The sequence below is a fragment of the Micromys minutus genome (genome assembly GCF_963924665.1).
Source record: "Micromys minutus genome assembly, chromosome: 14".
Lineage (NCBI taxonomy): Eukaryota > Metazoa > Chordata > Mammalia > Rodentia > Muridae > Micromys > Micromys minutus.
In genome coordinates, this window is record NC_137983.1 from 50,985,079 (window position 1) to 51,009,566 (window position 24,488).

The following is a 24,488-nucleotide window of genomic DNA, read 5'->3' on the forward strand; positions in this document are numbered from 1 at the left end:
GAACGCAGAGAAAGGGAAACTGTCACTACGTGTTGACAAGGATCATATAGATCATTAGTACAGCCACCACAGAGAACAGCAGGGAGGCTGCCTGGAAAACCCCAACCAAGCATCCCACATGCTCCTGCTATCCTACCTGGGTGTGTATCTGAGAATCAAGGTGTGGTGTCAGGCACACCTGTGCTGATTCCAGCCCTTGTCACAAGGTGGGGAGAGGAGAAGGAGACCAGAGAGCAGGCTCCAGACAGGCGCAGTAAGTGCTAAGCAGTGTAATGTGGCCACAGTGTACAGAAACCTGTGGATGACAGGAAGCTCCGGACGAAGAGGAATGGCAAGGAGGTGGCGGCGTTAAGTACTCAGATCAGTCAGGACTGAAACACACTGAGGCCCACAAACATTTATAACTATCATGTATTAACCAAGAGTTGAAAGACAATGTTCGAAGAGATGGAAACACTGGGGAATCTTGTTTGATCGTTATGTTTCGGGTTCAGATGTCAAATTATCATATTATCTGACTTGGTATGTTAAATACAGCAAGAATGCCTACATAGCACCAGAGGATGGGCGCTTATTTTTAAAGGGAGGACCAGAAAGTTAAGTGGGAGTCCTACATACACTGAGGGATGAGTCCGCAGGCTATCTGTGGACCACGTGCAAGATAAGCCAATACAAAATAACCATCTGACACAAAAAATGGGGACCTGTTCCCTCCTTGGTCTGCTACTGGTGTGCACAGGGGGCAGGTTACTGTGCAGAAACCCAACAGATGGCTCAGCATCTTTCTCTTCCCAACCATGAGCCACAGTCTGAGAAGTCAGTGAAACCTTTTAAACTGCCCTCAGGAAAGTACACACTTTGCAAAGAAATTTCAGGAGGCCTGAAAGTTTAATCCAGCTTAACCTTGAGGAGCACAGCTCACACAGTTTCCCAGGCCTCTCTCTATATTCGGAGTCTATCATGGAAACTCAGTGCGACTAATGCTGGGGCCCTGCCTCCATCTGAAGCCTGCTTTCTGGTGCTTGGAGCTGTGTAGGGGCAGCTCCTTGCTTCCGCTGCTGGCTTCACCCTTTCCCCGGCAATGGTTGCTAGGCAGTGACACCCACATTCTGTCTCCAACACAAAACAACAGACCAAGCTTCTAAAGCTGAATGTGACAGTCATTCAAACAGCACTGAAGTCATGTGATCTCAGTGAGGACAAGAACTTCTACCCAGCTTCTCAAAACGTCCTGAGATGAACAAGCCCCCCAGGAAAGGGGAAAGAACGCACAGAGGCCAAACTCTGAAGGAAGCACAAGGGAGGCTCAGGGACCTCTGCTTCTTGAATGAGCTGACTACCGGTTCAGCCTGCTGCTAGTGTGACCGACTGCAGGACGGCTCGTCTGATCCTAAAGACAGGCTGCCCCTGCTATGAGATGAATCTGGACACGCCCAGTCCAGCTTTCCCGGAACCCAGTGTCAGACAGACCAGCAAGCATGCTGTCTGCAGCAGCAATGGCAAAGCTCTCAAATGCAGGAAGACACCCTTACTGAGGTCTGCATGCACACAAGACAACTTGGAGGTATGAACTCTCTCTTCTACCGAGTAAGCAGCAGAGGTCAAACGCAGGTCAGTCAGGTTTGGGGATAAGTTTCTACTGAGCCATCTTACCAGCAAATACATCCTAAATGCCTAACCATCAAGAGAAAGAAAAGTAAAACCGTGCTTGGCTGCTCTGGTGCATTTCGAATTACACATATACATCAAAGCATCACACTTGACATTTTAGATATAGCTGACATTCAATTCAACCTCAGCAAGCGAGCGAGTTCAGCCTGGGAGTCCCATCACTCACACAGTCCTTAAGATGTAGTAATCACTGCTCTTTGTGCCACTCAGATGAAGACTGGCCAAGTCCCAAGCAGCAAGAGGATAACCAGTTCTGTGTTCCCACGAATGAGGGGGCACCCGAGGTGTAGTCTCCTATGCACCCCAGGGCTGGCTGGCTGGGCTTCCGCAGTCACCCTAGAACCACGGCTCCTTCAGGAGTACCCAGGCTGGTGCAGCTGCAAGGTGCCCACTCAGGGTGCCCACCTCGATCTGCAGAGCCCTGTGTCTCTCCAGCAGCTGGTTTTAAAAAGACACTGTTTCTGAGAACACAGTCTCCCTTTCATCTGTCAAGGCTTTTATTCCTGATTCTATTATGAGATGTGCCTCGTCTCTGGGTCAGAAAGTCTGTTTGCTCCTGGAATTCTCTTCGGGATAGCCTGGTCTATGCTACATTCACTTGCAGCACACGGGACCCAGCACCTGGTTCATCACAGGTGCTCAATAAATAAGCATGAACAACAATACCACATCATTAAATTACAGCACCCACTAGGACCTGCAGGGCTCTTAACTTGTCCTACGGAGCCCGTCTATACGGCGTGTTGTAAAACTAGGGGGTAAGGAATGGCCAATGAAGAGAGACACTAACAGACAAAGTCACACACCTATTAAGTTGCCACCTCAAAGGGCACGGCATTCCCTTGCCACCAATATCAGCAGCAACAAGATGATATGCGCCATGCCAAGGCACGGTGCGCCCACAGCGAGAAGCAGAGTGAATCTCTAGAAGGCGGAACAACATCTCGCTGCTGAAGAGAGTAAAAAGCTGCTGCCAGGAACTGCCGTTCCCGAGCTTATCTCCGAGCATGCTTAAAAACAGAAAATCAACACTGGCCTGCACAGCACAGTTTGCAGGTCTCCAGGACTCCCCACATTCTACCACCCCTCCACGGTGCAGTGCTGAGTCACCCCACAGCACTGCCGTCCCTCCATGGTGCAGTGCTGAGTCACCCCACAGCACTGCCGTCCCTCCATGGTGCAGTGCTGAGTCACCCCACATTCTGCCACCCCTCTACGGTGCAGTGCTGAGTCACCCCACATTCTGCCACCCCTCCATGGTGCAGTGCTGAGTCACCCCACATTCTGCCACCCCTCCATGGTGCAGTGCTGAGTCACCCCACAGCACTGCTGTTCCTCCATGGTGCAATGCTGAGTCACCCCACAGCACTGCTGTCCCTCCATGGTGCAATGCTGAGTCACCCCACAGCACTGCCGTCCCTCCATGGTGCAGTGCTGAGTCACCCCACATTCTGCCGTCCCTCTACGGTGCAGCGCTGAGTCACCCCACAGCACTGCCGTCCCTCCATGGTGCAATGCTGAGTCACCCCACAGTAATGCCGTCCCTCCCACCTCACTGTGAAGGCCTCACGTATGCTGTGGGGAACCAAGGAAAAGAGGAGACAGCCAGCAGGGAGCAGAGCCTGCCTATGGTCTTTGCACACCACCATCAACCAACTCCCTGCCAATGCGACGCAAAGACAGAACTCCATCATGTCAGACAGACAGACAGACAGACTGACTGACTGAACTGACCCAACAGATGCGCCATGCCAGCTCCAGTGGGGGGCGGGGGGCCAGGCTCGTGCTGCCCGAAGGAACGTGGGCAGGGCTCACTTACGTGGCTTCACATTGGCCACCACGGCCAGGCTCTCCGGTGAGTGTGTGGCATGGTGCCGGCTGTGATCCCCGGCACCGGAGCTGCCACTGTACTCAATGACATCCACGTGCCCTAGAGGGACACTCCACTTGAGCAGGTACCTCTGGCTCATCATAGTGTGGCTTTCATGTGAGTTCCTAGAACAAACAGAAGGCTGTTACTTTATGGATGACCACGGGGCCAAGGTCTGGTGCCTCTGGTCCCTCACTCGATCCCGAGCAGCCGTCTAACTGCCAAGGTGTGCAGAATCCTCAGACTACCGGCCACTGGCTCCAGCTAAGACCTGCAGCGGGAAGGACGAGGGAGACCCTTCGTACAATCTCACCAGAACCCGAGAAGTCACAGACACAGTGTCCGAGCACTCTGGAGAAACCGTCCCAGATGTGTAGAGGTGTTCTCTGATAGCCTTGTCTGGGCTGACTCCGGCTTCCCCCTTATTCCTATGTAGTTACTTTATAGCTACGGTAACAAAATCAAGTCCCAGCCCACACTCCACGACTCCATTTGCTGAGTGTACAGAGGTGAAGTGAAAACATGCGTATTATCCATAATGTGGAACACAGACACAGAGAAACACAAACACCTGTGACCAGAGCTCATGTGGTTATCCACACGCCTTGTCCTTACCGTGAGCTGGCGGTAGCACACATGAGCACGTCATTCAACATGAAGATCCGGCGCTGTTTGGTCTTGACGATTTCTCCCCGGTCATTGTAAACCGTTTCGATGACGTCATCAGATCGAATGAGGTACCGGTTTCCACTGCTGAGGAGCTGAAGGTTCAGAAGGACACCAGCAGTCACCCATCTGGGTCTTGTGGGAAGGAGAAGGGACCAGGTGCTCCTGCGTACGGAAGCTTCTACTGCCCACGCTTTATGGCTTATTCGCTGTAGGAAGGCCCTCAGCTCCTGCTCACTCCTCACAGAGAAGCCACTGGGCTCACTGAGTGACTTTAAACTACACATCTTACGGCCATCAGCTCTGGAGGGTGAGAGTCACTCGTCAGCTGTCCCTAAAGCAGAGGTAAATCTGTATCTAGACCTGGTTTACTGCAGCTGATTTGCCACTCATGGTAACTGAGCCCTGGTCTTCATGTATACCTACCCATCAGCTCTACCACTGAGCTACACCCCCAGAGGCTGTATCCGGACTTCTTATTGCCTGCCATGCTTCACGTCACTGAACCAAGGAGAAGCCCATCAGCTTCTGGAAGGATGCTCTACCCTGATCAGTACCATGGTACATCACTCCGTGCTTCTAACAGGAAACACAGCGCCCTTGCCCCAGATGACTCCTGCTGCCTTTTGTGCTTAGCCTGGCTGGCTAGCTCTCTCCCAGACATGGCTATCACAAGCCGACTTCTTAACTTGGCCTTTTATGGCCCGTGTTCAGGATCAAGGTCAGGTGTGTAAGTCAAGTGCCACCAGACTGCACTCTCACGCCAAGCACCACAAAGACGCACAACTTTAATAAGTGACACAAATTATATCCAGAGCACAACTGACCATAATCCTCTACTCAAAACCTTTCTGTCACTGAGGGTCAAAGACATTCCTCTCAGCCACTGGATGTCATCAAGTAGGACACTCCCCCACCGAGCAGAAAATAAACTCGGCATTAGCAACAATGATTGTCTGACACATTAGCGTGGCTCCTACAGGTAGGCTGACTTCTCTGCACGGGTGGGGCCTTAGACAAACATGGCAGGTCTGTGGGTTGCTGCAAGAGATCCTTCCGTACAGAGAAAGTCAAGCAGCCCGGCCAGAGAGGGTTCTTTGGTCTGCAGTGAGCTTTTGCAGTACACACAGCTCAGCACTGGTGGGTACAGACAAACAGATATCTAAAACAAAACGTGGGATTTTGGAATTAAAGCTGAGTTGCCTTTAACCATCTTGGGCTACTGACTCTGAGAAAACAAGCGGGCAGAGGCCAGGGCTTCTCATACGTTCCTGGGTGATCCCAGCCCCAGCCACCCCGGTTAGCAGAGCAGAGGGAGTTATCATCGTGACTAATCCCTGGCTTGTCAGCACAGACGCAAAGACACTTTGGGCAAAGGGGAGAGAATGTCTCTCCGGACCTTGTTCAGGTATCTTTCGTTTATGGCTTTTGCTATTTGTTTGATTTCACATCGCTGGTCGGCATCTCTTTTTCTCTCGTTCAGCTTCTCCGCCAGGGTCTCCAGCTCCGTCAGCGCCATCTGAAGGGGCAGCCTGTCAGGATGTCCTTTGGCTGTGTTCTTCAGCATGTCCTGTGAGCGAGAGGCAGAGTATGGGTGGTCAGCAAGGATGTTTCTGACCCCAGTCGCTGCAGACTGCTCTGTCTAGCTAGAGTGACAGGGGGTGCCAGCAACCTTTGGAGGAGAGTCGGGGCTAAGAATCATCTCAACACTTAGCTTAACACCCAGACAGCTCTCTGTGTGAAAACAAACCTAGCTTTAATACCTTATACTCCCGATAAACCAAGTATATAGTGTGGGTCCCTGGCGTAGGAGCACGCCACCACCTCAGAAAGCCAACAGTGGCCGGGATGGAGCGGGCAAGCTGCATCTTCTACAGGTGTCAGGCAAAGCCGCCTGCTCACAGAAGTTCCCCGGATGTGTTAAATATGCTACCATGGCTTCCACTATACGGGTGGCCCATCACCACCCTGGGGGTTGTATATTAGATATTTATGTTATGATTCCTAACAACAGAAAGATTACAGTTATGAAGTAGCAAGAAAATCAGTTTATGGTTGGGGGTTACCACGGCATGAGGAACTGTATTAAAGGGTCACAGCATTAGGAACGCTGAGAACCTGTACTATACCCACAAGGTCACCCAACAGGGTCTGTGTGCTATCTCCCTCCCCACTGCCCGCAAAGGCCCTGAACTGGAGGAAGACGTCTCGGTGCATGGGACCACGCAGCTCCTCCCCGCTGCTCAGAACACATGCCTTTAGCAGGTTGAGGCTGCCACGCGCCATATCTACCTGGTCCACAGAGAAGTTTTCCCAACAGCATGTATTCACACTGAGTCTCCATGTCCCATTTGTGAATTCTCCCAATATTTCAAACCTTTGTATTATCCCCATTATGGACATCTTTGATGCCACTGTCACCAGTTGTTCTGGGATGCCATAGCCCATGCCATTCAAAGGCTGTGGACACTGATAAATGTGTGTGTTCTACTGACCCTCCGACAGGCTGTGCCCCAAACCATCTTTTTCTTCTTGATCCTCCTGATGCCTGAAACACAATAATACTGAAGAGGCCAATCAATGGCCCTATAGAGGAGAACCCTAGACTCCCCGCTCTAAAGCAATAGCTAAATATGGCACTAGTTGTGGTCACACATGCCATTTCAGCATGCCAGAAGCCTGGGTTAGAGGCTGTGGGTTCAAGACCAGCCTGAGTGTTCTGACCTGCTGCATAGCTGTAAATATTATGACTCATTGGCCTCCTGAAGGGAATTAAATGTTCTCCTTCAGTGGTGAGAAACAATCTTGTTGCTGTTATGGGAGGGGGCAGGGAACCAAACGAACCAGCTACAGCATTTCCTTAAGTTAGCTAAGTGAAGAGATGCCAAGTGTCTCCAACCCCAATTTCGTGAGGGCTGCACAAGAAAAGCGTGAAGCTGGCAAAGGCTGGATCGTGAGGCTTAAGCGTATAAGACCTCTGTAACTTGACAGGAAGGTAAGGAAGCTGGTGCTGATCCAGCTCAGACAATTCCTGCATGGACTTCCAGCCAAGTCCAAGCCCCTTCTGCTAGTAGATTCAGAGCTACTAACAGCTACAGAGACAGGCTGACTCTGTCATGAGGGGCTGAAGCATCTGGCTGAGGTTGAGGATGAAGCTCACTGACCTCCTGGAGGCCCAGGACCTTCTCATCTCACCAAGTCTCCTCTGCTTGTGCTCTGCAAACGGACAACAGACCCTAAGACAGCCTGCTTTACAGGGTCCCTTGAAGTGTGCTCTAAGCTCGCCGCAGAGACAACCACGGGGAGGAAAGGATTTCTCCTAACATAGTACTATAGTACAGGTACTCGACAAAGCAGCCACAAATGTCAGAAAATCACCAGGGGCAAGAGGAGACACTGGACCACACAACTGGAGGAGGAGCCTGAGGAATGGGCTCCGGTCACTGAAACCTTACAGAGGCCAGAGAAGCTGGTTTCCAGAGAAGGAAGATCCTAGAAACTGCTGTGGACAGCACAGACCTATGACAAGAACGCACAGTCAGGAAGAGCGGCAGCCCTTGACAGGGCTGACTCCTATTTATGGGTATAGAGAGTAGTTAAAAGGACCCTGCTTACTTCCCAGAGCCCACAAGGCAGCCCCCAGCCATCCTTCATCCCATTTCCACACTTCTTTGGTCTCCATGGGCAACCACCTTTGTGGCTGCTGCTGACTGTTCCCTGCTGTCCCCTGTGCGGTGGGAAGAGGAGAGACCCTTCAGGGCTTATCCACTCCTTGCCCTAATCTTTCACCAGAGTGACAAACGTACGCTCCCTGCAGCCCACCATACCTGCAGCAGGAGAATGAACTGTGGGAACCTCTGGATGGGCCGCATCATAAGGCTGTGGAGTGTGACTCGGTCTGGACTGGAATCCTGGCTCAGCTGTAGGGAAGAGCAGCGGGCTCAGTGCGGGCGGTAGCTCAGCCTGGCTGTCCTTGCACCATAGAGTTGAGATGGTGGACAGGCTGCTCAACACCCCTGCCTCACTCTTTTTCTTTAAGCTCTGCCAAGAACTTTCCAAATATGTGGGAAATATTTTCTACCCCAACCCTGGAGAGGACTCTCCGCTGCTGCTGGCCCCGAGAACGTTACGTGGATAACTCAGGCCCTGCTAAGTTTCCCAGTATTCTTAAGTTCCATGCTGGCCAGGCTGCTTCAGAGAGAAAGTTCCTCCCAACACCTGTCTGTCTCCATGACCAGCATGCAGGGAGACGTCAGTGCCAGACCCCCTGAGGCCATCTGAGACCCTGACTCTGGGGCTCCATCTGGGACATCTCTGTATAATAACCCAGCACAGTGAGGGCCAACGCACAGTGCACAGGAAGACTTGGCTAGGCCTAGACTCAAGGGCGGGACTCAAGGGCTGGGCCAGGAGGAGCCGCGGCTGCAACGCCACCGCTTATACCACCATCCAGTTCCTAACAAAAGCCTCAGAGGAAATCGATTTTTAACTCGGCAACGTCTCTGTTTCCCTCAAGGAAAAGGATGATGTCACAGCTCAAGGGCACAGCTCAGCTTCTGCAAAGCACAAGGACGTTTAAGCTCTAAATAGCTGTCCTTGGCCACGGAACAGTGGGGAACCTGAGCTGTGTTCTGTAGAAGGAAGGAGGGGAGTTATCCCACCTTACACACAATCAGTGCTGGAAAGGACGCTGGACCTGGGTCAGCTCACCCCAGAGAGCAGAGATTCCCAGAAACAACAGTTCCAAGTACCAAGAACACACTGTGCTCCAAGGCTTTCTCATTCAAATGAGCCTGCGAAGACTGGCTTGGGTCCTTGAAGGAGATGTTAAGTTAATATGGTTCAGTGGGTAGCAAACTCAGCCAGGCTCTCACATCCAGGCCTCAGGGTCCTGCCTGTGGGCCAGCAGACACCATGGGGCCCCCCTCAGTAGTGGGGTGGAAGAAGCCAGTAGGGGCTTGAGGCTCTCGGCCTGACATCAGGAGGCAAAGGCTCTGCATCCCCAACACAGGCTCCTCCTCACAGGGTCAGCCTTTCCGGGCCTCGTCTACCTGCTCTGTCCCAGGAAGAGGGTCATTTCCAATCCGTAATTTAGACTGTAACTCCCTGTACCGTGCTGAGACGGGAGGTCCAGGCATCTGTCTGGTGAAACATTCTTTATGTCTATATCTATATAAATACACGCTTAAGGCAAGCAACCAAAAGTTCCTTTGAAGAGCTATGGTCCTGCCTAGAGTCCCTAAAGCCCCACAGAGACCTAGGGACCAGACGGTGCTGAGACATGTCTTGTGCCCAAGGCAGGGCTCTGTGCGGCGTCATCCCAAGGTACTTCGACATGAGACATGCTATGAGACAGGGTTGAAACCCAAAGCAGGGAGGGCATGCTTACCTTTAAGAACTCAAGGAAGGCAGGCTTTGTGGCACACGTCTTCTTGAGGACAGCCACGGCCGTGCTGAAGTTGTTCACATACTCGCTGTAAGCATCCAGCACCATGGACTTGGAGAACTGGAACACAGGGGTTAGAGCGCTCATGGCTTGGAACACACCCTCACTGTGATTTCACACAACGGGCTGCTGTAACTACACGAGCTCTTTCTCCCTACATGCTCACCGGGCCACTTGACACATGCCTGGTGGAAATCCTTGGGCTGACCCCCATGCGCTGTCCCTGCAATTTGAGTTTGGGTGGTAAATACTTCTGGCTGCGTGGGACGACAGACCGGCCATCTCTAAGGTTCCTTGGCAGACATAGCTTCCAAGAGAATAAGGGCCGTTACCCAGTGGCCCCAACAGCTTCCCTTAGGGTACAAACTACCTTTGGAAAGACGGTCCAGTTGTACCCTTGCCCAGATACAGAACTGATACCTGACACCTATATATTAATGTTCCCTATTTTCCTGTACATGCAAAGGCTTCAAGATGCAGAAGCGAACAGGAGAGGACTGAGGCTCCTGGTAGCAACTTCCAGAGATCAATGACTTTCTGTTCTTGCACAAAGGCATCTGTGTCATCAGACAGCCAGGTGACGGACAGGAGCTTGTATGCAGCTAAACTTCTTGTTTTGGAGGAGGGAGGAATGTGTGTATGTATATGTGTACATGTGTGCACGTGTGTGTATGTGTATGTACATGAATATGTGTGCATGTGTGTATATGCGTGTGTGTATATATCCAAATGTGTTCACATGTGTGTATGTGCATGTGAGTTTGTGCATGTGTGCATGTATATATACATGTGTATATGTGTGCATGTGTATACGTGTGTGTGTGTGTGTGTGTGTGTGTGAGAGAGAGAGAGAGAGAGAGAGAGAGAGAGAGAGAGAGTGTGTGTGTCTGTATACTGATGCTGCATGGTTTTGTCCACTTCATCAAGTACTTGCACAAACTCCAAGGTTCAGTCTCGAAACATAGAACATTGACAGTGTCCCGACACGGGGCAGAGGTGCTAACCCGTACGCCCGGCAAGCTGAGTTCAGTCCCACACGGGCGGAGGAAGAGAGCTGACCACAGAAACTTGTCCTGACCTCCACATGTGTACCACTCAGCACATAAGTAAATAAAATGTACTCTAGAAACAAACACATAAAGATAACTTTTATAAGTTTGCTACGTTACCAACGCAGCATGTTTAAGTATGCAAGTTCTTCCCCAGAGACCTTGATGCTTCTGTCCCATTGGCAGTGTGACCTCATTTAACCACAGAGCTACTGTGCCTCGGCCACCGCCTCTGTAGCTAGACTGAAAGCGAACAATGCACACTGTACCTGACCCTTGACCCTGTGAAAAGCCAAGAGAAAACTACTCCAAGTCAGTGTCATGGAGATGCTGTGCCCTTGGCCTCCGGGCAGCTGCTTTTGCTGCCAGAAAATATCACCTGCACGCTGACCCAGCATCACAGCCCCGTGTCATGTACACAACCAAATCCTACATCCACATAGTAAAACATCCAGGTCAAAGACTAAAAGTTTCAGAGAAACATCCAGGTGTTCTCCGCCTAGCGTTTTATGTGGTCACCATGGATACAGAATGCTGCCTAGAGAGAGTATGTGCTGTCAGGAGCTAAACGTGCAGGGCTCTCGCTCGGCACAAAAGCATGACTCGGTTAAATGATGGTCCAACCAAATGCACGATTCAGTTAAATGGCTGTGCAAACAGAACCTGATACAACATGTACCCTTAAGCCTTTCTGGACTTGTCTTTTGTCCCGAACCTCTGCATGGTCCCCACTGTCCCCCGAGAAAGGGGCCCCTGCTCCTTCCCTGAAGGTACAAACTGGTTGGGACACCAACGTATCAACATGCACCCTTAAGGGCTCTGGAGCTCTGGAAGCGATATCACCCTGAAAGGGGCACATGGCTTTGTGTTCTGAACCAGGGGTGCTTCGGGTGGGGAGTGGGGGGGCTCTGCTGGATTACCGAGGCCACGAAAACATCGCCAATTGTTTCCACGGCATCCCACTCAGACACCCGGCTGGCCAGCGCAATCTGGAACATGGAATGACACTGTAGGATCTCCTTGATGCGGTAGAACACCATCCTGAGCTTCCTGTCACTCAGGAGCCGGGGCTCCGCCTCAGACAGTGGCTTCTCGTATTGCTGCACCAGAAACAAGCGTCAGCGGTTCAGTCATCCGAGGTGGCCAAAGAGCTAGTCTTGCTTCAGAACAAATCACGCGGCTCTCACCAGCAGCACACAGTCACGACATTTACATTCTTGGGAGGGTCTCTCAGACTTGTATGCTTTGGGTCATGAATGCTTATGAAACATACACAACTAAATTGTGTACAGTGGGTAAGGAAAGGCATATGACATGTGTGATGCCGTGCTTACGTACCTCCAGAATCCTCCGGAGAGCATCTACGTAGTTCTTCTCACTCTCAACAATGGAGCCCAGAATGTATCTTCTCACAACCTATCGGAAATTTGAAAGTAAGATGGTAGGGAACTGTTTCAGATACACAGAGATAAACTTTGCGTCTGTGTTAAAGCCAGATAGGGTATTGTTTACATTTAGTCAGCACTGGAAAGAAAGAGGTGGGTGGACGTCCATTCAAGGACAAGCTTATTTATATAGAGAGTTTCCTGCCAGTCACGTCTACACAATGAGACCATGTCTCGGTAAATAAATAAATGAAAGATATTTTTAAAATTAGAATTAAGAATTAAAGGAGATCTCTGAGGAAATGTTTAAAGTGATGTGTTAGTAATTAAACACACCTCTTTGTTGATATAACTGTCACCTTTTAAATTTCAAATTATAAACTATACAGGCTAGAGAGATGGCTCAGTGGTTAAGAGCACTGGCTGCTCTTCCAGAGGTCCTGAGTTCAATTCCCAGCAATGACATGGTGGTTCACAACCACCTGTAATGGGGTCTGATACCCTCTTGGGACCTGCAGAGGTATACATGCAGGCAAACCACTGCATACATAATAAATAAATACATAAATCTTTAAAAATATGCATATCAGCTATAACTATGGCAGGGCAAATAAAATTGTAGCAAGAGAAACAAGCTCGCTTGCTTATCCAACATCAGTGGTCTGAATTAGCCAATCAGGTTTCATGTTTCAATACTAAAAGGTGTAATGTTTCATATATAAATTGAAGGAAGAAAACAAAAAGCTTTAGGTCTCAAGCAAATAACGCTACCGGCAACAGCAATCAGAGAGGCACCGTTCTTCAGTTAGAGCCGAGCACAATGTCTGTGGAAGGGTGGAAGAACAGGCGGTGCTCTGCTGAGACCTACCCAGGCAGTGTGTTAACGCCTGTCGCTGAGGGGTGAGAGCCTACATATGAGATGCCTGCATTGGACACACCGCAGTTTTTATTTTCTTATTACTAATGTATTAGCATGTGGTTGTAACATGTCTGCAAAATGCCAGAAACAAAATTTTGCTACTGTCATTACCCCAGGTACACCCCTACCAAATATCAACTGCCAATAAATGGAACATATGGCATGAAATCACAGTAGAGCTGCCCTTAAAACAAAACTCATAAACACATATATGTTCAACACATGCATTTCTGCATACATCATCATCACACATGATGGGGACACATATACACACTCACATACACATAGGCTCACACCAGAACTCTCTAGGCAAAGTGACATAATCTGCAAATGCAACAGTGCCACCTAGTGGGCTGGGAAGTCATCTCCATGCAGATGATTCCTGTGGTTGAGATTTTGATCATGATCTGTGAAACATTAACAAGACAGGCATTGCTCTCTTAGGAAAATGACTACTTACTCAACCCACTGAACTAAGTCTGCAACAAACATTCCTAGTATATATAAATAGGTAGGTGTGTGTGTGTGTGTGTGTGTGTGTGTGTGTGTGTGTGTGTAAGAAAGACAGTGTGTAGGCCAAATATCAACCCATTTGTCATTTTGAGACAGCTTTTGCTGGCCTGTGGCTCACCAGTTTGGTAGTCTTGCTGGCCAGTGAGCTACAGCAGTCTACCTGGCTCACCTCCCCCCGCCCCCGCTTTTACACAGATTCTGGCGAACAAACAATGTCCGCATGCTTGTTCAGCCAGCACTTGACCAGCTGAGCTCTCTCATCAAGTGCTGTATTTTTAAGAAAATGTGTGAACACTGGACTTGGTGCCTTACGCCTTAATCCCAGTCATCAGCAGGCTGAGGCAGGAGGACACTGAGTTTTGGCAACCTAAGGAGTTCCTGGCAATGTTACCTACATTTCAAGCACTTGCCTCCAAAAATATAGATGCAGAGAGTAGACATACTCTGAGCAGCTACAGGCCATTTCCATTACCTTAGCTCACTGTCAGGAACAGCCTGAGCAGTTCTTCCCTGTCAGGTACACTCCTGCTGGGAGATCCAGGCAACTGTTTCTGCCAAAATTCAGAAGCCCAGACCCTACCCTGCGGAGTAACATTACCCACGGATTAACCTAAGGATCCACACAAATATAATTTAAGACCCTGAGCTAACACCTTAGGTCAAGACTGTAAATTGGTATAAGGTGGTCAGCGTACAAACCTCCCCCACCCCACCAATCTCCATGTCACCACTATGGGAGACATCGGCCTTTTAAGGCTATAGGAACTGATGAGACTCAATGCCCTTGGGACTCAAATGATTTTCAATAGTTTGCACCAGTTCAGAAAACATAAATAAGGCCTGTCCTTCCCAAAACAGGGATTAAGAATATCCAGCACACAGCCTTTCTGGTTACTTAAACTACCTTCTTTCCATTTTAGAAAAGGAAAAAAATAATAATTCCAACTCGCCAACACCCCCCAGTTTAACCTTTAAAGACATAACTCTCAAGGAGAACTCAGTTGCCAGGAGGAAAAATAACAGACATGAATCGACGGCGGGAAAGGAAGCTGAACAATGAACTCCGGGAGCCCAGATCCAGGTCTGATGAGGCACTAAAACACCCCGCCAAACCTTCAAGTTCTTGTGGAAAGCAAGGCCTTGTAGGCTGCTGTAAGAACCCCATGCTGTGCAGAAGGTGAACTGGGGTTGAACTCTGTAGGTTCTTGTCTTTCTGCAGGTGAAGGTCGGCATGAGATAATTTAACAGGGAGGAATTAGCTGAAGTTGTACAGCCATAATCTCGGTTGGTAGAAATCCTTATGTTTGTTACTAAGCTGAAGTTATAATCTTTACAGGGGTATAGAATTTGATACAAATTTAAGGTTTTCATTTAAGGTATAATTTCTTATTGATTTAAAATTGGGATTAATATTGTTAGTTTCATATAGGCATTGTGCTTATACAACAAATTTAAGAATACAAGGCTTACACCCAGTCCTTTTAACTATTGTTATAAACTTATCTGAGATGATTAAACATAGAAATTAGGGGCTGATAACAAATTCATGGCTCTGAGTTTACTGTTAGAATGTTTTCAAGATAATTTATTATGAGTAGTTAACAGACAACAGTCCATATTACTCTATATAGATGGTTTTCCAAAACATCAGAAATCCACAAAATGTGATGTTTAACATTATTTATTATTTATATATCTGCTCTTAACAGCTCCCCTTTGGTGGATTCAAAGAAGAAATTGAGCATCTCTACCTCCAGGTGAGGTAATACATTGTGGCTAGGTAGCCACTGGGCAGAAATTGCCTATTTCATCTACAGACAAGATACTGTCCAGAGAAGGACACACTAAGCAGAACAGTCGAGTAATAATTTCTGCCAAGTCAGAATGATTAGCCCTTCAAGATTCTGTGTTTCAAAAGTCTGTCAGGTAATCCTGGGCCAGAAGGCTGAAGACTGAAGCTCTGATCTGTTGCTAACAGGGGACTGTCCAGGTATACAACTTTCTCTATAACCTGTCTCAGTTCTGGAAGTCATGTTAGGCTTCCTATATTTGCAGATAGTATAGAATATTCTCCGATTTCTGACGGGGTCAAATACTAATTATAGTCTGATAGCCTACCCAGGCTGTTTAACTTTGAGAGAACATATTTAATTGGATGATTTTCAGATACTATACAAGCTAGCCAGAACATAACATATAGATTTTAAGCTTTTCTTAAGCTAGACTAGATAACAAAATATTCTTTTTGTTGACAAAAATGTTGGACTGGGTGTTAGGTGTACTTTATACTTTATAATTACAAAATGAGAATAGTTGTACTCAGCTTATATTTAAGATAAAAGTTCCTTTTTAAATTGGAGAGAAAAGGTAAAGTATACGTTGTTCTCTTTATGCAGGAGAAGGTTGGCACAAGATAAAACGAGGCCCATCATTGGGTGAGAATAAAGAGTAGGTGGGAACAGAGTTTTAGAAAGGGGAAGGGAAGCAAGAAAGAAGGGAGGCAAGATGGAGGACAAAGATGAACCACCTCAGCATAGCTCTGCATATCTACAGGTTGTTATGAATATTTTATAAGGGATGAATTTGTATAGGATGATTTGTCTTGTCTAGGTGGGCAAATTATATTATATCATTTGGCTCTGAGTTTATGGTGTAGATGTTTTGGTGGAATATAAAATTTACTGAGAAAATCTGAGATAAAGCCATTGCTAAATTGCAAGTTTCTGGAGTTTTTGATTTGTGAGGCTGGCTGGAGTGTGGGCAGAGTTCACAGCTAGCAGAGAGGCAGACAGGAGAGAGACTAACCAGAGGGTCAGAGAGTACCTGGGGACAGCATGGTGTAGTGACAGGTTGGAATTGGTCTCTGGTTTATAATATTTACCACAGCAAGACTAAACTGCTGTGTGCTTGTAGCATGAACTTAAGGGTGAGAGTCAGGTGTACGGTCTTGACACAGAGATGTCTCTGGTTAGCAGTCACCTGTGTAACCCACAGAGTTCCTCCACCTCCACTCCCTGTCTTGCTAACCACAAGCACCAAAGAGGCTGCTGGGATTGTGGAGGTGTCCACAGCTCCTGTTTGAAGTACCGAGTGGGCTGGCCAGATGGCTCAGCAGGTCAGGGCACTGGCTGCGCAAACCCGAAGACATGAGCTCCATCAGCAGAGCCCAAGGTGAGGAGAGAGAACTGACTCCTATTAACTTGTTATCCATCTTCATTTATGTGTCTAATATTCCACCCACTCACCCATCCGTCCATCTGTCCCTCCACCTACCCACCCACCCACCCAACTACCAGCCCGTTAATCCACCTGCTCACACATCCACCCATTTTATGGAACACAATTCTCTGCTGTCCGTATGGAAAAGGCTCAACTCCCATCCAAATGTTTTTCTTTTTCATTCCCTCAAAGTTCCACAAACTGAATTATGGTTTGTTTCTTGTGTTTTTCTCCTCCTTTTAATAGTAAAGTCAAATTGAAACCACTGGATTTTCCCATCTGTATTTACTGCCAGAGGGTAAGAAATGAATTATTCACAGACAATTTCATGAGCTATTAAGAGTCTGTTGTTTGGGGGCAGGAGAGATGCTCAGTGGTTACGACCATTGGCTGCTTCTGCAGAAGACCCAGGTTCAGTTCCAGCCCCTTCATGGTGACTCATGATCGTCTGTAACTCCAGTTCCAGGAGAACTGATGCCATGCTCTGACTGCCTTGAACGCCAGGCACACACATGGTGAATTTGCATACATGTAGGTAGACCAGGCACACACATGGTAAACTTACATATATGTAGGTGAGCCAGGCATACAAATGGTGCACTTACATACATGTAGGTGGATCAGGCACACACATGGTGAATTTACATACATGTAGGTAGACCAGGCACACACATGGTAAACTTACATATATGTAGGTGAGCCAGGCATACAAATGGTGCACTTACATACATGTAGGTGGATCAGGCACACACATGGTGAATTTACATACATGTAGGTAGACCAGACACACACATGGTAAACTTACATATATGTAGGTGAGCCAGGCACATACATGGTACACTTCTATAACATATAGGCAAAACACTCACATACATAAAATAAATAGTAAGTCTTTTTAAAAAGCACACCATTTTCATCTCAATTTTAGGCACCTACATATACATCTTTTACACACATCTGTATATTGCTTCTTTGACACTTTTATTGAGATAGGGTCTTGCTATGCAGCCCAAGCTGGCCTCAGACTGGTAGCATTCCTCCTGCCTCAGCTTCCACAGTGATAGGATCACAGGTATGGACCACTGTGTGTTACTGTCCCTCTACAGAAATAACATACCAGATAGAACAAATGGCGCGTGACAAAGAAGTTAAGAGCCACACATTTCCCACACCAACACGTAGAGGTGACATTTATGGTATTTAAGGGGCTCTGGAGGCCAGAGCCAAGACCCGGCCTCTTCAATGCTGTGTCAGGAGCAAACCGTGGAAGCCCCAGTGTGTCCTGACAGCAGTGAGCGGATCACTCACCTGCTGCTGAGACAAGCCCTCGGGCATTGGAGTGAGGACAGCCTCCGGGTGCTTGCAGTCAACATCAATGAACAAATTCTGCTCTTCTTCAAAATAGAATCTGTGATCTGAGAGAGAGAGAGAGAGAGAGAGAGAGAGAGAGAAAGAGAGAGAACCAAAATTAACGGGTTTCACATTAAAATTCTTTATTTACGGCATTATAGCACAGTAAAAATAAGTTACGTTTTTAAAATAAAATCTTTTAAATGTTTTGTGCAAGCATTTCAAGTCCAATACTTACTTTCTACCTGGCTATTATTAAATTGAAATTTTATCAGACCCAATAAGAAAGTCTTCCACAAGGGTAGAAAGAAGTGCCAGTAGTTGAGAGTTTTGGAGTCTAACTTCAGCCAGAGAGCTCAGGTAGCCAAGTGGAAGAGTAGAAATGGATAATTTAGTTTCTAAACATTACATCGCAGCACATGGAAACAGAAAAAGCAGCAGGGTGGGACCTACTTATTAACTCCCTGTCCTTCCCCAGACTTCAGTCTATAAAAAACACAAGAGCTTCAAACTAAAGCCGGGAACAGAGCTCCGTGGCGAGCTCGAGTTGACATGTCTGGGGTCGTGAGCCGCATTCCCAGCACAAGGAAGAAAAATTTAAACCAAAACTGAGTCCACATCTAAAATCCAGACAGAGCTCCATACGACGGAATGTGCTCTGGGTTTGGAAGCAGCGGGCACAGGAGCGGCTAGGTAAGAGAAACCCCCGAGAGGCGGAGTGTGTGGCTGGGAGCCTAAGTGTGTGATAGTTTTAAACAACTTCCCAGGTAACTAAGGGACATTGGGGACTAAGAAGCTCTGGCTCAGGGCAAGCTGCCCATTTGGCAGCTTGGGAAGTGGAGACAGGTGGCCTGTTTGGAAACACACCTTTGAGGCTCTGCACCTCTTTCCTACCCACACTCCCAAGACAGTTATCCCATCCTGAGCCAGGGCGTGGCCATCCTCTCAGGGCTGCCCTCTCTCAGCTGCCCTCATCCAGCCCTGGAGGCCTCGAGAGCCTTTAGATCCTTGCTAGGGTCTCAGCTTCCAGGAACAGTGGTCCCCGACCTGCCTCCGACCCAAAGGATCGCACGCCTATGGCTCAGTGACAGCGACCAGTGTCACACAGACAGTGTTCAGTGAGATTCAGGAAAACTGGATCATTGTGAGGCCGGCAGGTCTCCCCACACCAGCAAGGATTTTGTAACCCCTGGGTAGATAGCTCCCTCCTGACACAGATTCTAGTCCACACAGAACGGCAAAGCTGGGAGAACCGACCTGTTATTAGGGTGCCATGCACTGGTCTGACTTGGGATGGGTTAAGTAAGAATCCACAGATAAGAGTCCCAGCACCTGAGGGCTATAGGGAAGGGGCATGGTGGAGCAGTGGGGGAGGGGGGCAGTAACTATCCTCTGGTATAGTGGTTCTCAATCTGAGGGTCACAATCCCACTGGGGGAATCAAATGGGGGGGGGTCACCAAAAGCCATCAGAAAACACAGATATTCACATTGATTCACAACAGAAGCAAAATTACAATTATAAAATAGCATCAAAAGTAATCTTTTGGCTGGAGGTCGCCACAAAATGAGGAAGTGTACTGAAGCTTTGGGAAGGCTGAGGTCGGGAGGAGGCGGCTGGACAGTCGGCTAATTACAACTCCCTTAATTCTCTGGTTGTGTTGTGTGCAGCCCTTTGTGTGTTTTGATAGTGAGTCTCCAGGCTCGGCAGCTATGTGGGGACCTTTAAGAGCAACCCATCCTTCGTCTAGGAGGGGCAGGCCCAGGTCAGCTGGGTGGAGCAAGGAGTCTCTCTGCTGAGGGGAAGTGTGCAGGAGCTCTCTGCAACTGCCTCCTCACAAGAGTCGGTGCTACACGCAAAGATTGGCCCCAGACCTTGAGAGACCAAGGACTTGGTCCTGATGAAGGAGCGGCCTCTTTTCACAGCGGCCTTGGTCTTCTCCAGACCGTCTTTGGTGCCCTCCTTGGCTGCCTTCATAAGCTTCTGCATCTGAAAAACAGAAGCAAACGAGTCAGTAGCTGTGATCATCCGCACAGTACTACTTGAGGGCACTTTAAAAGAATACTGTCAAGTAGTCTGGGTCTAAACATTACCTGCAATGAGCTTTTAAATTTGGGGTCGGCGTCTTGGTTATATTCAGTGTATGTGTTTGTGGTTCTGGGATACTTTTGATTTTGATTTTCCCCCTTTCTTTCTGATTTGTGTGTGTGTGTGTGTGTGTTAAAGACAAGCCCTTCCTTGACATGCTTCAAAAACCTTCCTGCTACATCAAAGTCTTTTTTAAAAAATCTCTTCCAAACAGAAGGAGCTTTGATGAATGGCAGATAGTCGTGTGCCCCTAATTGAAGGACAGAAGAGGTAACTGCATACTCGGGGCTTCAAACAAGCTTCTGGATGTTTTCCACAGTCTCCTTCCTGCCACGTCTTAGGTAAAACAACACCTAGCTGTTCAGAAGGAGTATAAATCAGAGAACAGTCCATGCAGGTTGAGTTCACTGGCCCTGGTTTCCTCCAGTCAGGGCTGTGATTTAACAGACAAATGTAAGCCACAGAGAAAGCCCAAGAGGGAGGCCAGCAAACAAACAAGCCAGCATCCTTCACAACAACCTTTCAGCAAGACCTCAGCAGGCTGCCATGGCAACAAAGCCTGTGGGGCATGCCCTCTGCTACCTGCTCTGGACCACTTCACCCGGGAGACAAGAGTCTGGACTGGGTGTCTCTGCATGAGTCTATACTGAAGGCCCTTACATCCCAGTTCAGACATTACTTTCTACTCAGTGACCATTCAACACAGCTATAACTAACCCCTGGCCTACCCCTCCAATCCAGCGCCCCAACTCAGGTTTCCATCCCTTTTCTAACTGTCATTTTCTGCGATGGAACTTTAGAGTGACTCTTTCCCCCCACCCTAACTCCTGCACCCCTCAGCCCCAGACATGACCTTAGTCTATTGGGATGCCAACAGCTGGCTCTTCGCGCTCACTGCAGGTCCTGTTCCAGGTCCCATACCTCTAGAGCCAACCGAGAGCACCTCAGCAGAATAATCAGAGGAAGGCAGAACAGGGGAAGGAGAGGCCCTCTAGACCCCAGAGCTCGCCTCCGTGTTAGGCAGAAAAGACAAAATTCCAGGAGCTGGCTAAGGAGGTTCACCCAAGGCTCATGCTCACATCTTTGGACCTGCCAATCACAATCATCCTTACATTCCTAAGCTGGACCCAGCTGATTGTACAGCATGCTGCCCCACCTACAAGAGAGCCCCCGGCACCCAGGAAGATCCCAGAGCTAGCAAACTGTCTCAAGGATCTGCCTCTGTCTTCGCTGTCCCATAGGGAACCTACCAGATGCTGGCCAAACAGTGGCGTGATTCATGGGAAGGTAGCTCTTCAGAAAGCCTAGAACATAAATGCTGAAAAGTAGAACCGCTGCCTACCCAGGACTGGTTCCAAGGATGCCTAGCACTAGTGACATCCCATGTGACACAGGGATAAATCTCACACTGCCAAAGGAGGGAGAGTCAGCAAAAGCTACTTGACAGTACCCTTTTAAAACACAGCTCAGAGGGCAGATGTACAAACCCAGTAGTTCTCAAACTTTTGGCCTAGGAGCCCCTTAAACTTCAATCATTTTCACTGTAGTTTTGAGCTGGAAATGGAGCCCAGGGCCTTGAGCTTGCCAGGCACTTGCTTTACTCCACTGGGCTCTGAAAGACCACGGAAGGCCCTGCTCGCTTCCGTTTATATTCTATTAATCTATAGCAACCATATTAGAGTTAAAATTGATAACAATTTTAAATCATATATTGATACTTACTTAAAAGGTAATCAGTCTAGTGCGTTTCACATTAAATAACACAATTATAAGAAATGATTCTATTTCCCAAGACAAAAATCGATATTTATTTGGCATGTTTGGGACTCTCTCAGACACTGCTGACTCCATACTCCATGGGTTGTGACGTTACACATTGTAAGCATCTAGAAATTTCCTCCCTTCGCTCGTGAGAGAACAAGTTCAGAGGTCATTAACGACGGCCCCGGAAATGCTCAACTGGCAACCGGGAGCCCTGGGCCAGGCTTTGAGAACCACTGTTCTGGCTGAGTTGCACATGGCGTCTTGTGCACTCCGTGGTCTGCTCTGGACCACGTGCTCATTGCAGAGGGTAAGGAGGAGCCACACTACCTTCCGCTCCTGCCTCTGCTTTGCCTGCTGCACCTCCACGGCTCCCACCGTACTGGCCACCAAGCCTCTCATCTTTTCCTCACAGTGCGCCTTAAAGCGGGTTAGGTCATGAGAGAGCTGTATCACAAAGAGATATGCTTTTCAGAACGGGCTCTGTGGGTCCCCAGAGGCTATCCTACATGAAGGATGCGGCACCTTCTGGCTGGAGGCCAACACCAGCTCCGCTGACCCCAGGAAACACACACACGTGAGCACGCTCCTTCCACCAGCAGGCTGCACGTGCTCCGCGGAAGAGCAAAGCCAGGAAATGTATAGGAAGACCTACATAAGATCATTCAGTTATATCCCGGGGAGACAAGAGGTGGCACATGCAAAGTACACTAAAGGCTCTTCTGTGTCACCATCCGAGGGGGGACCCTGGCATTCAGGACTGAGCTGCAGTGCAGTTGCTCTAGGGAAGACAGTCTTCATGCTGAATGATACCCTGGCTGGAGTGTGCTGAACCAACCTTCCTACAGTTAGCACCATCTGAAACACAGAGCCAGCTGCTTCTCCCCTGGGGGGCTTGTAATGTCTCCTGTTTACCAGGACAAGCACACTTTAAGTAATGCTTAATACAAAGTTGAGACTACTTTTAACAACCCAAGTTTTAAAAACGATGCATTAATCTGGAAAGCCTATTTATTCTCCGTGTACTTCTGCGTCCGACATCCTGCCGCACAAGGACCCCTATCCAAGGCCCCATCCTATAAGCAAGAGATGTGGGCTCTGGACCCTGCCACCCTTACTATTCCACACTCAGGCCATTTCCCATTGGCATCTCTATATCACTTCTCCTGGCAACAAAAGGCTGCTGAGCCACCTGCCATCCTCGCTGGCATTTCTGGGGGCTGGACAGTAACTATGGGTTCACCTTGAAGGCACACAGAGCAGCCCCATTAGCACTGCCAGTCTGGACGCCATCTTCCCAAGCCAATCAATGAAACAGGCTTCGAGTGCTTGCTGCAACACAGGGTCCCAGGCACCCTGGATGCTCGCCCTGCTGGGCTACTTTTTAAGGACCTTGTTTTAGGTCAGGGGCATCTAAGGCAGCTTTATGCAAACAAAGATTACCTGGTGATTAGCTCCCCTGGCCACAGTCGCAGGTGCAGCCCTGGACAGACCCCAGCTGTGCTCCTGATCATCAAAAAGACCTATGTTGCTGGAGAAAGCCTGAGAGAAAGTCCCTCACTCTACCGCCCTTGGGTCTGAAACAGGTCAGAAGAAATGACAGTTCTCCCATGACGACTTGAGGAGCTATAGAAACGCATTTCCACCGCAGCCTCGGGCTGCTGGAGTCACTGGGGGAAGGCAGGCGGATGAGGGAAGTTATTATGGTTAGCTGCTGCAAAGGCAGAACCTTGTCCTAGGTGAAGACCTCACGTGGGCTGCCTGTCAACCTCACACAGGAAGTGCTCAGACACTACTGCGACTCTACCCACAGTCGCTCAACCCTTACACCCTGCCATAAGTGCCACCAACAAGTGCAGTACCAATAGTTCCTTCTACACCTACCTACAGGGGACCCCAGCAACAAGAGGATGTGACCCTGCCAGCCACAGAGAACCTCACTACGGAGTTCACCTCAAACTGTTGTCAGGGCCAGGAGTGCCCTCAGTCAAACATTCACTCTGAGGGCTTCCAGTTCCTCCCTGGGCCGTAGCCTAAGGTGTTTTATGCCCCCAAACTGCACGTCCTCTCTGGGGAACAATGATCCAGGCAGCTGCAGCCTCGCTGCTCCCCGCCATTCCTCAGCCCTCGGTTTGCAGCAGTTCCCGATGCAGAACCGTAACAGTCCAGTCCTGTGCTTACAGACAGGAGACATTACTTCACAGGTACCCTATGCTCTCCAGACTACACTTGAATGTCTGGGAATTAACCTCAGAAGTGTGTGACTCGAAACACATTTCCTAGACTGGTTCCCAGGTAAGCAGAGGGACACTTCTCTACCACACAGACAAAGCACATACTTGCTTTTTATGGCTGCTGCGTAGGAAGGACCTGGGGACTCCATTCTTGCCCTCCGAGTCGCTTGGCTCCTCGTAGCTTTCGAATTCGCTGGAGCTCCACCCATACTCCAGGGAGCTGTTTCCACCTTCGTCTCCATTCTCCACGTCATCATAAATCATTTCATCTGGGTGCACAGATCAAGGTGATAGCAAGTTAAGTCTGAGGTCGTGAGC

The 24,488-nt window shown here is 48.8% G+C and overlaps 1 protein-coding gene across 2 annotated transcripts in view; it reads right to left on the reverse strand.

Annotated features, from left to right (window-relative positions):
* The window catches only part of ARHGEF10 (Rho guanine nucleotide exchange factor 10), an 80,386-nt gene that overhangs the window by 29,042 nt on the left and 26,856 nt on the right, over positions 1-24,488 (reverse strand). Inside the window, exons 8-18 of one of the 2 annotated variants that reach the window (XM_080928352.1) lie at positions 24,276-24,439; positions 22,267-22,383; positions 19,962-20,076; positions 18,047-18,153; positions 12,041-12,118; positions 11,623-11,802; positions 9,597-9,713; positions 8,035-8,127; positions 5,607-5,777; positions 4,157-4,302; positions 3,491-3,666 (exon numbers count right to left, since the gene is read on the reverse strand). In XM_080928352.1, coding sequence (XP_080784478.1) covers positions 3,491-3,666; positions 4,157-4,302; positions 5,607-5,777; positions 8,035-8,127; positions 9,597-9,713; positions 11,623-11,802; positions 12,041-12,118; positions 18,047-18,153; positions 19,962-20,076; positions 22,267-22,383; positions 24,276-24,439 — 1,464 coding nt within the window. The remainder of the gene's footprint in view (positions 1-3,490; positions 3,667-4,156; positions 4,303-5,606; positions 5,778-8,034; positions 8,128-9,596; positions 9,714-11,622; positions 11,803-12,040; positions 12,119-18,046; positions 18,154-19,961; positions 20,077-22,266; positions 22,384-24,275; positions 24,440-24,488) is intronic. The other variant, XM_080928353.1, reaches the window with a different exon arrangement.